General features: G+C 29.2%; 4 protein-coding genes across 13 annotated transcripts; 2 read left to right on the top strand and 2 right to left on the bottom strand.

Annotated features, from left to right (window-relative positions):
• Positions 1–46: 46 nt before the first annotated feature.
• LOC124490110 (uncharacterized) lies at positions 47–961 on the top strand. Its single transcript, XM_047052575.2, has 2 exons — positions 47–671; positions 749–961. The coding sequence occupies exons 1-2, from the start codon at positions 153–155 to the stop codon at positions 854–856; spliced, it is 627 nt and encodes a 208-aa protein (XP_046908531.1). The 5' UTR covers positions 47–152; the 3' UTR covers positions 857–961.
• An 81-nt stretch (positions 962–1,042) lies between these two features.
• LOC124491277 (DNA damage-regulated autophagy modulator protein 2) lies at positions 1,043–2,630 on the top strand. The gene is made up of 4 exons (XM_047053912.2): positions 1,043–1,470; positions 1,551–1,672; positions 1,742–2,241; positions 2,320–2,630. The coding sequence occupies exons 1-4, from the start codon at positions 1,400–1,402 to the stop codon at positions 2,476–2,478; spliced, it is 852 nt and encodes a 283-aa protein (XP_046909868.1). The 5' UTR covers positions 1,043–1,399; the 3' UTR covers positions 2,479–2,630.
• On the bottom strand, positions 2,472–5,261 carry LOC124500275 (electron transfer flavoprotein regulatory factor orsai). Of its 2 annotated transcripts, none has more exons than XM_075734631.1 (4): positions 4,414–5,261; positions 3,944–4,367; positions 3,651–3,781; positions 2,472–3,561 (listed from the first exon to the last, which is right to left on the bottom strand). In XM_075734631.1, the coding sequence occupies exons 3-4, from the start codon at positions 3,768–3,770 to the stop codon at positions 3,208–3,210; spliced, it is 474 nt and encodes a 157-aa protein (XP_075590746.1). In that variant the 5' UTR covers positions 3,771–3,781; positions 3,944–4,367; positions 4,414–5,261; the 3' UTR covers positions 2,472–3,207. The 2 variants fall into 2 exon arrangements, with proteins under 2 accessions (XP_075590746.1, XP_075590745.1); XM_075734630.1 differs by having other exon boundaries at positions 3,944–4,344.
• Positions 5,262–5,375: 114 nt separating this feature from the next.
• On the bottom strand, positions 5,376–10,926 carry LOC124491054 (uncharacterized). Of its 9 annotated transcripts, XM_075734624.1 has the most exons (6): positions 10,183–10,283; positions 10,036–10,052; positions 8,031–9,519; positions 7,407–7,941; positions 6,967–7,340; positions 5,517–6,895 (listed from the first exon to the last, which is right to left on the bottom strand). In XM_075734624.1, exons 3-6 carry the CDS (start codon positions 9,483–9,485, stop codon positions 6,071–6,073), a joined length of 3,189 nt encoding a protein of 1,062 aa, XP_075590739.1. In that variant the 5' UTR covers positions 9,486–9,519; positions 10,036–10,052; positions 10,183–10,283; the 3' UTR covers positions 5,517–6,070. The 9 variants fall into 9 exon arrangements, with proteins under 9 accessions (XP_075590743.1, XP_075590739.1, XP_075590738.1 ...); XM_075734628.1 differs by lacking the exons at positions 10,036–10,052; positions 10,183–10,283 and adding an exon at positions 10,789–10,926 and having other exon boundaries at positions 5,376–6,895; positions 8,064–9,519; XM_075734623.1 differs by lacking the exons at positions 10,036–10,052; positions 10,183–10,283 and adding an exon at positions 10,789–10,926.
• Positions 10,927–11,052: the final 126 nt, after the last annotated feature.

Below are 11,052 nucleotides of genomic sequence, written 5' to 3'. Positions count from 1 at the left end.
TTCAAAAGATGGCACTATCATCGTTTGTTGACATGTGTGATTTATTTTTTTTTTCTCGGCTACGATTTTTTCGCATTGATTTTTTTTTTTTTTTGATTATCCACCAGTTTTTTTTCCGAAAATTTATCAAAATTGACAAAACATCGAAACAAATGTCATCGAAAAGAGGAATGATTATTGTACTGGAAGGTTTGGATCGTGTTGGTAAAACAACACAAGCACAAAAATTGGTTCAATCATTACGAAATCAAGGAAAAGATACTGAATTGATTCGTTTTCCTGATCGTTCTACAATGACTGGAAATCTAATCAATCAATATTTGTGTGGACAAACTAAACTGAATGATCATGTTATTCATCTACTTTTCGCGGCAAATCGATGGGAAAAATTTGATCAAATGTTAGAAATGGTCAAAGCCGGTACCACATTTGTCATTGATCGTTATTCATATTCAGGTGTAGCATATACATCGGCTAAAGGTTTAGATTTTGATTGGTGTTGTTCACCGGAAAAAGGACTGATTAAACCTGATTGTGTTTTATTTTTGACCACCGATATCAATGCTATAAGTAAACGTGAAGATTTTGGTCAAGAAATTTATGATAGAAAAGAATTTCAAAAATCTGTTTATGAAGCATATGAAAAACTTGTTGATAAAAATTATTGGAATGTAAGTTATCATCATCATCATTTATATTTTTATTAAATATTAACAATTTTAATCTATTCCATCTACACACTATTCAGATCATTGATACGACCAATAAAACTATTGACGATGTACATGATGAAATTTTAAAAGTTGTCCACAATCGTTTGGAAAATATTTCGAAAAATATATCATATCTCTGGTAATAATCATCGCAACTACAAATTATCCATCCAAATAAAATGGTTTATTTTTGATTTTAAAAATTTGAAAAATTAAAATAAAATTTACACTTTTTTTCCAAAAAAAAACGATTGTTTATATCGATAGTAGACGACCATCGCTTGTTTTTTTTTGATTTTTGCGTATACGCAATCTAAAACAGTCAACACATTCTTTCGTTTCATTGTTCGCTTTGTTGTTGTTTGATATTTGATTTTGGTGATTATTTTCATATATTTTCAACAATTTGATAAATATTGCACTTTTTTTTCCATCCAAATAGGCGTTGATTCACATTGTGTGTGTGTGTGTGTCAATCAAACATAATACTTTGATGATATTGATGCCAATGAGTTTTTTTCTAAACAGGAAACTAATTCCACGATACGAAAAAGAATCTAAATATTATCGAATAATTTTTTTTTATTCATTTAGCAATACAATGAATTATTGATCTCATTCATATAATTTTGAATCTTTACAAATCATTTATTATTCCATCCAATATCTCTCTGTGTACAATCATCATGTCTTGGGATAATCTTCATTATTTACCATTGGCTGTATTTGTATGTCTTCCATCCACTTTTATAATATCGTATGTTTTTTTATCGATGGTTATTTGATGAATATTTTTTTTCAAATGAATCTTTTCTCCTATATATATGATCAAAATAGATATGTTATCGCAATCTCTTTAAATCATGTTGAAGTTCAATTTCCATATATTAGTGATACTGGAACACATGTTCCTGAATCAAATATTTTTGCTCAATCTTTGAATATGGTCTCAGCATTAGGTATTATTGTTGTCAATTGAATTGATGATTGAATATATTGATTTTTCATTTTCAAATTATAAAATATAGTTGCCATCACAATATATATGAGATTTAAACATGTTGAACAATATTATCGTGATGATCTAACAGTAACATCGAATAAAATATTCAGACTGAATCGTTTTGCATTATATTTTGGCATATTATCCGCTATTGGTTTATCTGTTGTGGCAAATTTTCGTGAAATTGAATTATTTAAAATCCATTTACTTGGTGCATTAATGTCGTTTGGTTTTGGTTCCGTTTATTGTTGGCTACAATCATGGCTTTCATTTCGTATGGTACCATTAGTGAATACTAAACAAATGGCATGGTTTCGTACAATATTGTCTGTGATTATAACTATATCATTTTTAATCACCTGTGTTATGGGCCAAATATCCATTCATCATTTTCATGGCCGTGATCCAACTAATTGGCAACCAAAAGATGGTGGTTATCGTACCCATGTAATTAGTGCTATTAGTGAATGGGTTGCTGCTATGGCTTTAGATTTTTTTATTCTAACTTATACCCGTGAATTTCAGGTAACTTTTTTATTTGCATTCATTCATTCATTATTACAAATCTAATCAAATGATTTAAAAAAAAATTCCAATTTATAGACATTTACTGTGTCAACACCAAGAGTGATGCTTCGTACTGATGATTTTGTTGATCCATATCTATCACATGGTTCAAGATATCCAGTTGATGCTAGCATTAATCCAATACAATTTTCGTCTGATCGTGAACAACAAACATCGACACCAATTATTTATTAATTCAATCAATCAATCAATTCTGATTATATTAATTAATTAATTCATTTTTATTCTTCAAATTTGATTAACGAAAATCAATCAATCAGGAATAATAAAATTCGTGTGTGTGTGTGTGTGAGTGTGGGTGTGTAAATAAATTTTTTTGTTTACCATAATCTGTGATTAAGAAACATTTAAAAAAAAAATCTGAAATTTATTTTTTTCCCCCACCCTTAAAATCACAAATGTGGATGATTTTTTACTCACATGAAAAAAAATGAAAGGCCACAAGGTCTCTACACATCAAAAAAAAAACCATTCAATTTGGTTTTGTTTGGACAAATTCAAATTGAAAAAGTAAAAAAAAACAACCTACAAACTGTAAAATAACTGAGCAATGAATTTACATGATATATCATCAGATGAATTATCCGATTGTGTTTATTGAATGATGGAAATAAAAAAAAAATGGAAAATAATTGCTGAGATATGAATGTGTTGTTTATGTGTGTGTGTGTTTGACTGATTAGTAGACACATTTGTAATAACAAACATTACAAAGGAAAAAAAACAGTAGCAGCAGCAGCAGCAAAAGTCAAATGAATCTGTGTATCACATGTTTTTGAGTATCGAATGATGATGATGATGATGATGAATATATTCCGTGTAAACCATCCATCCATCCATCCATCCATCCATTCGTTCATTCATTAATTCATTCAGTCATTTGAATTTTTTTCATTTTTCATTTTATTGTTTAATCTCTTCTTTCATAGAATCCATTACTACTGATGTTTGTTGTTGATTTGTTGTTGTTGTTGTTGTTTTGGCTTCAAATTTTTTCAATATTAATTTCGGATCAATTTTATTGGCCAAATCATTATCATCGTCATCCAATTTTTCTGGATAATAACGTTGTTTTAAATAACGATATTTTCTTAAACGATATAATGCTTCTAATTCTTTAATAATGAATTCACCACGTGAAATATGTTTCTGTATCTGTTGTGGATCGGTTTCATCACGATTCTTAACAAATGATTTATGACAACGATCACGAAAATATTTATAACCTAATGGATAATCTCGGCCATAATAAAGAAGCTGTAAATTAAAGAGAGAGAGAGAGAGAGAAGAGATTATCCAGGATTTAGATTAATTTACCGGAAAGAAATAAAAAAAATTACACTCACCGTTTTATATAGATTCAACACTTGTAAACGTAATTGTCGTTGAACATTTGGTCCACCAAGACTACCGCCATTGACCATTGTGGTTAATTTTAATGTACAAGAAATCGATGGTGGATACATTGAAATTTTTACTGTTTGATTAAATTATGAAACAAGAAACAAAAAAAATTAGAAAACAACACGAAAATTGGATGATGTATCCAAAACAAAAATTTTATTGTTCATCAATTAAAGGTCATAAAACGCACGTACACACGCAAAAAACACGTATAAAGAGAGAGAAATAAACAAACCTAATAAAATATTGTTGACGGATTTTTTTCAATGAGGAAAGATTCGTCAAATTGATTTTGTTGTTGTTGTGGTCGTTTTGTTTGTTTGTATGGAAGAACAACAAAACAGTGATGTATTCATTCAAAGTCATGTGGTTATCATTCATCTAATTATATGATGATGATGATGATGAGAAGTGGTGGTGGTGGTGGTGGTATATTTGTGATAACGTTACGATGATGATTAACACCAGAAAAAAAAATGTTGATAAAATTGAGTACAAAATAATAAACACAATTTGATTAGGTGAGCGCGGTAGTAAATTGATGGTAAGATTCAAGAGGAAGCAAAAAAAAAAAATTTAATAGTCGCCTCTCGCGTTGAAACACATTGAATTTATCAAGGATTTTTATACATTGAACTAAAAAAAAAAATAATAAAAAGCTACCCTTATTATTATTAATGTTCAATGTCGAATATGAATTCTTACCGTTATAGTGGATAAAAATCAAAATTGAAAGGTTTCATTTCATGTACCTTGAAAATTTCAAATGATTAAAGCAACATCAAAACAACAACACAAAAAAAATTGAGAAACAATCAAAACATTTTGACAACAACAACAACAACAAGTTTATGAGCTACTGGTGATGGTGGTTGATTTTTTTTTTTTTTTTTTTGTTTCACCCGTTACCGTTTCTTGTTTAATGATCACAAATCACATCAAATCATGTATCTCCATCCAAAAGATACATTATTCATCAACAAACAATCATCAATAACATTGAATTTTTTTTTTTTTTTTTGGTTTATCTTGTCGTCAACAATGTTGTGATGATTGTGTATGTAGTGGTTAATGGTGTGTTTGGTTCAAGTTTTTATGGAAATAAAAGAAAAAAAATTAAACAGTCGTTGGCCATAATCATATGGCTTTTCTCTTTTTATTTCTGTCAATTAACTCATATGGATGGATGGATGGATGGATGGATGGATGGATGGATGGATGGATGGATGGATTCGAGGATTGAATTGAATTTGTATGTTTATTTCTATCTTCTCTCTATATATCTTGTGTAAAGAAATGGTGTGCGTGATCAACATAACATCGTCCAAAATTTTAAAAAAAATGAGCGCATGCGTCAACTCGTGCCATTAGGCACGTTTACCATTTTTTTTTTCTTTCTTTCTTTTAAACGCAAATTCAAAATACAAATTGGAACGCGCTATTCCTACAAAAAGTTGAATATTCTATAAAAAAAAAAAAAAAATAATCATCATCAGATTTAATTTGATTCCAAAAATAAATATTCTTCATTTCGAATGAAAAAATCTGTGACCATTTTTTTTTAGAAAACACAACCCAACCACTACTACTACTTTAATAGTTGTGTTTTTTTTACTATACTCATCATCCTCACCATCATCATCAAATTATCAATTTTTCAATTCAGTAAAAAAAAACAAAGAAAGAAATTTATTAATAGACATTTTGCTATATAATGTGATAATGATAATTTTCAACGACAATCATCAAATAAACAACAAAACAGACACAAACACACACACACACACAAACAAAAATTGATAATGAATGAAGAAAAAATTAAACATCATCTTTATAAATCTGATTGAGCCGTGTGCGCGAGATCTCTACAATTAATTTGTGGTATATGTGTGTGTGTGTGTGTATGATATATGTGAATGTGATTCAAAAATTCGAATGTATCTCCAACAACAACAACAACAAAACGGTGTATTGCCCCTATTTTTAAGATGATTTGATGATATAATGATGAAAATAAATGATTTACAAATGTGAACAATAATAAAAAAAAATTTTTGAAAATAACAATCAATTCTAATTGAAAAACTGTTTGCACACAAGAAAAAAAAATCCATTGAAAATGACAAACATCATCATAATCTTCATATATAGATATATCACAAAATAAATTTATTTAGATTTTCTTTTTCTTTCTTTTTTTTTGCAGTAGTGGTGGTGGTTGTTGATTTGATTTGATTTATAAAAACAAAAACATTTGACGAAACATCATGTTTAAATGAGAGAGAAGGAGAGACAGACTAGAATAGAGATAGAATATTCGATAATAAACCATTCTAAATCTCTATTTTGTTTTGTTTTTTTTTCATTCATCAATGGTGCCAGTAGTAGATGATGAATCTTCATCAATTTGATTCGAAATGATTGTTGTATCGGTAGTTATGGCAGCTTGATTTAAAGTTAATGTAGATTTTTCTCTTTCTTGTTGTTGATTACCATTAGTTTGGTTTATCGATATATTATCATCATCATCATTTATTGTTTCAATTTGGCCATTAGATCCATGTTCGGAATGATTAGATTGTTGTTGTTCATCACCCGATAAATCTATTGTCATTGTTTCTTGATCATTTGTGGCTGAAGATTGTGAATTTGGCTGCTGTTGTTGTTGTTCACCATTATTATGATCAGTCATTGATGATGATGATGATGAAACAAAAATTTGTTGCTGCTGTACTGGCACTTGGTAATGTCGTTGTTGTTGTTGTTGTTGCTGTTGTTGTTGTTGTAAATATGTAGCTCGTAATAATGGCAATTCAAAATGATGGAAAAAATAAATCATTGAATGATATGTAAACAACATTGTAGTCAACAATGCCAATCCAGAATATTGTCCATTGAATCGATAATGATAGGCATAGAATACAAATTGATAGAGGTAGAAAAATCGAAGAAAATGTCGTCTTGTAATCTGTGATTGTATGGCCAATGAATCAAATTGATCGGCTGCCCATACCATTATTATCACATGGAATGTGATCGATGAATCAGAGAAAAATTCATACATTATTGTTTCCATTCCAATCAATGCAAGTATTACGGTGACCAAAGAAGCGGCCAAAAATGATATTCTTGTTGCAGGCTGTTGTAATTCTAATGATCGTAAAAATTCTGAAACAAATACAAATACCTAAAAAAAATATATAAATAAAAGTTAAAATTTTTCTATATCTAAAACAAAATAAAGATCTATATCATCACCTGTTGATGGCTATATCGAATCAACATCGATACAAATAATGTAAAAACAATCATTATAAAAGCAGCTGCAAGATATGATGTACGAGTCATCCAAACATTTACAAAACGAAAATGTTCACCAGTGACAACGTTTCGAACGAAACCACGATTATTTTCACGTTCAGCCAACTGTTTGATTGAACCAATCAATACATCATCGTAGCCAAGAAAATTATTCAACATAAAACGAGCTGTTCGATCACCAAAACATTTATCTGTTTCAGGATTAAGTACAACTTTCATAACTGGCACATGATATCGATCACGCATTTGTTCAGATAATCGTAAAAGGCCATATTCAAGAGAATATTCTACAATATATGGTTCTGACCAAGCTATTAGAAAAAAAAATTTATATTTTAAAACATCAGATATTAATATATAAAAATCAATATACAAACCTCCGTTCTTTTTATAATTTAAAAAAGTTAATTCTGGATCATTTTCATCAATATCATTTTCCATATTGATAATCACTGGATTCAAAGGACTATATTGATTATTGAAATTTTCCGATACACTTGGCTTCAATTTCAAATAAGATGATCCAGAATCTGATTGAAAAATATCATAAGTAAATTTTTGATATTGTTCATATGTCAATGGAAACATTATTGTTGGTGTTTTCATTGTTGTTGTATTATAATGATGATTCCAAAATTTTGGATTCAATTCAGAATTGGCAGTAGTGGTGGTGGTGGTGGTGGTTAAAAATGACTCTTGATCACCAATTTGGACACGTAATATGCCATGTTTTGGCCATGTTTGTTTAACATGATCCAAACATGTTAATGGTGAACGTATAAACATCACATGCATATGTATCAATAATGCAAAAGAAATAAAGGCCATCAATAATATGGAATATTCGAAAATATTTCGAATAAATTTCGGTATAGAAACCGAATATAAAAGAGCGATTCTTATGAGCAACATCTTATAAATATATGAACAAAGAAAAAACAAAGAAAGAAAAAAGAAATGATTAGAATTTTTTTTCCCACAAAATTTCAAATCGATCCAACCTTGATCATGATCGAGAATAAAACGATACCTACACTATAGACTCGTTGTCGTGTACGAAGAAGATTGGCATCTAAAATCCATTCAGCACCAACACCACCATTAATTGGAACTTCAAATAAATTGTTAAAATTCCTTGGTTGCTGTTGCTGTTGTTGTTGTTGTTGATGATGATGATGATTACTACCACTATGTTGATGTATATTAAATGTTAGATTCATTGTAACTGAAAATGGTGACCGATTTCGAGACGTTGTCGATTCGCCTGATTGCTGTTGTTGTTGTTGTTGATTAACATTTTCATTTGAAATTGATTGCTGCTCATTAGTTGATGATGATGATGATGATGAATCCATCAAATTGTCATTATTATCATCACTTATTAAACCAGTTATAATTGATGATTGATGGCCATTATTTGTTGTTTGTTGTCCATGATTCAATGTATCTGTAGCTGTATTAGTTGTCGATGTAATCGATGACGATGTATTTGGTTGTGTTGATGATTCTAATCGTTGTTCTTGTTGCTGTTGTTGTTGTTCTTGGTTTCTGTTGTTGATTTCTTCATTTGAAGATGTTGATGATGGTGTTGATTGAATGGAAACTCGACGAATAGTTGCTGCATATACAGGTTCAATTGTGACTATATTTCGTGATGATGATGACGATGGTGTTGAATGATGATGATGATGATGTGTAGGATTTATTTGTATAATTCGTGTTGTTGCGGATGTAGGAATAGTAATAGCATTACCATTACCGTTTTGAAAATTTTGTGTATTACCGTTATCACCATTTATAATAATCGTTGAATGTTGTGAATTCGATTGATTCGGTTGTCGATGATTATTATTACGATGATGATGATGTTGAATAATATTATAATGTTCAAATATACGTGTTATAGCATTCGTAGATGAGGATTGTGAATGTGATGATGATGATGATGTGGAATTCATTGATGATAAAGAATTATTTGTCGTTGTGACATAAACTTGTGTTGAAGTGTTGGCTTCATTCGTTGTTGAAGATTGATCATTATTGGTTTCAGTTTGACCATCATCATCATCATTATCATCATCATTACGGTTATTACCACTAAATATACGAGCTATTCGAATCAAACAGTTAGCCAATGATTGTGTGGTTGTTGTATGTGACTGTGGTGGCTGCTGTTGTTGTTGTTGTCGTTGTTGTTGTTGTTGTTGCTGCTGATGTTGATTATGGTGACCATTATTATCATCATCAGTAATGTTATGTTGTTGACTATCAATATTACTATTATCACTATTATTATTATTATTATTATTCACAGTGGTATTGATTCCATGTTCATCATCATTAAAATTTGTTGATGATTGATGTCCATTCGAAGAAGAAGAAGTAGAAGAAGAAGGTGGAGACGATGAAACATTACTGTCTTCATCATTATTATTATTCGACAATGGCAACGACATGATATTTTCTATGGGAGGTTTTTGTTTTCTATTCCTAAATTTTTACAACAACAACAACAACAAAAACAAATATATAAAAAAAATGATGAATACGTAATCGATAGAAAAAAAATACGAAGAAGAAAGCAAAAAAAGAGAAAGTAAAAAGGAAAAAATAGATCACTTTCAATTATACTATAATTATGGATATGTACACTAGTGGTGGTGGTGGTGGTGGTGGTTGTTTCCAATAAAAATGGAGCAACAACAGAAAGAACAAAAAAAAAATTTCAATTCCATGCAATTTTACGATTTGGAACGAAAAAAAAATTTGAAAATGCTCACTATCAAAGAAAGAGAGAAATAGATAAATGTAAAAAAACAAATGCAAAAGTAGAGTTATATATCAAGTTATTATTATTATTAAAAAGGATATATATCGTAATTATGGTCAAAAAAAAAAAAAAGAAAAAGCCAAGAAAGAGATTATTATTATTGAATATAAAAAATGTGTTCAACGATGTAAAATTTCGAATGTTTTTTGTTAAGAAAAAAAAAATTTCTTTCATACCTGTGTATATGTAATCTCTATTTACACGTTGTAAATTGGAAAAAAAAGAAATATAAAAAACGAAATAAATAAATATATATGAAATGAAACGAGTACAAGGTCATGTGTCAACAACCAAATTCAAATATAAAATAAAAAATAACAGACTGTTTTGTTTGCTTTTTTGTAATTCTTTGTATAAAAATTTTTTTTGGCGATGATGATGCAATTTATTTAGATCAAAGAATGAATAAAATGTAACACACACACACACACATACATACAATGAAAGAGAAAAGAAAAAAGTCAACAAACAAACAATTTTATATAGATCTTTTTGCTGTGATAATGAGTTGTTGTGTTTAATTGTTGTTTTAGCGGTCATGGCTATCTTCTCTGTCTCTCTCTCTCTCTCGTGTTCTTTCTTTCGATTTGCATTCAATTTTTTTTTTTTTTTTTTGCCACCAATTAAAAATGTTGTTGATCCAGAAACGAGATGGTTAAAAGAAAAAACTCAAGTTTGTTTTGAAAATGGTGGAGGTGGTGTGTGTTTGTTTGTGTTCGATAGTAATTGATTGATTTTTATTGTTGTTGTTTTGTTTCGTTGTTACTATACACACACACACACACAAACAAACAAAACGTCTTAACTAAATTTTTCGAGTTTTGTTTTGTTTTGTTTTTAGAGTTTAATGATAAAAAAAAAAATTTTCTCGTTTTAGGATTAGAAACAAAACAAAACAAAACAAAAAAAAATGCACGACCAGTACATACCTTTTGTACACAAACGTGTGATTTGTTTTTGTTTTTTTTCGTATAAATGAGCCAAAATTCGTTCACCTGAATCGTATGTGCATGTGATGATGGTGGTGGTGTGGGCAAATTGTTTTTTTTATTTTGAATATGAAAATGAAATTTTTGTCGTTGTTTTTGTATTTCATTCAAACATTAAAAAAAATGGATCAAATAATGACGCCGTATATATTCGATGTATTCGATGTTGGGTTCACATATATGTAAAAAAAAGCACCGAAGTAA

The sequence above is a fragment of the Dermatophagoides farinae genome, chromosome 10 (assembly GCF_024713945.1).
Source record: "Dermatophagoides farinae isolate YC_2012a chromosome 10, ASM2471394v1, whole genome shotgun sequence".
Lineage (NCBI taxonomy): Eukaryota > Metazoa > Arthropoda > Arachnida > Sarcoptiformes > Pyroglyphidae > Dermatophagoides > Dermatophagoides farinae.
The sequence above is the reverse complement of the archived record's forward strand: the minus strand, read 5'-3'. Positions and strand labels throughout refer to the sequence as shown.

Coding starts and splice junctions, on each gene's coding strand:
- LOC124490110 (XM_047052575.2), top strand. CDS start 153: ATGTCATCGAAAAGAGGAATGATTATTGTACTGGAAGGTTTGGATCGT. Junction 672..748: donor TTGATAAAAATTATTGGAAT/GTAAGTTATCAT, acceptor CACACTATTCAG/ATCATTGATACGACCAATAA.
- LOC124491277 (XM_047053912.2), top strand. CDS start 1,400: ATGTCTTGGGATAATCTTCATTATTTACCATTGGCTGTATTTGTATGT. Junction 1,673..1,741: donor GAATATGGTCTCAGCATTAG/GTATTATTGTTG, acceptor TATAAAATATAG/TTGCCATCACAATATATATG. Junction 2,242..2,319: donor CTTATACCCGTGAATTTCAG/GTAACTTTTTTA, acceptor TCCAATTTATAG/ACATTTACTGTGTCAACACC.
- LOC124500275 (XM_075734631.1), bottom strand. CDS start 3,770: ATGTATCCACCATCGATTTCTTGTACATTAAAATTAACCACAATGGTC. Junction 3,562..3,650: donor TGTTGAATCTATATAAAACG/GTGAGTGTAATT, acceptor TTTAATTTACAG/CTTCTTTATTATGGCCGAGA.
- LOC124491054 (XM_075734621.1), bottom strand. CDS start 10,399: ATGACCGCTAAAACAACAATTAAACACAACAACTCATTATCACAGCAA. Junction 9,520..10,298: donor TTTTTCTTTTCTCTTTCATT/GTATGTATGTGT, acceptor GTAAAAATTTAG/GAATAGAAAACAAAAACCTC. Junction 7,341..7,406: donor AAATTATAAAAAGAACGGAG/GTTTGTATATTG, acceptor TTTTTCTAATAG/CTTGGTCAGAACCATATATT.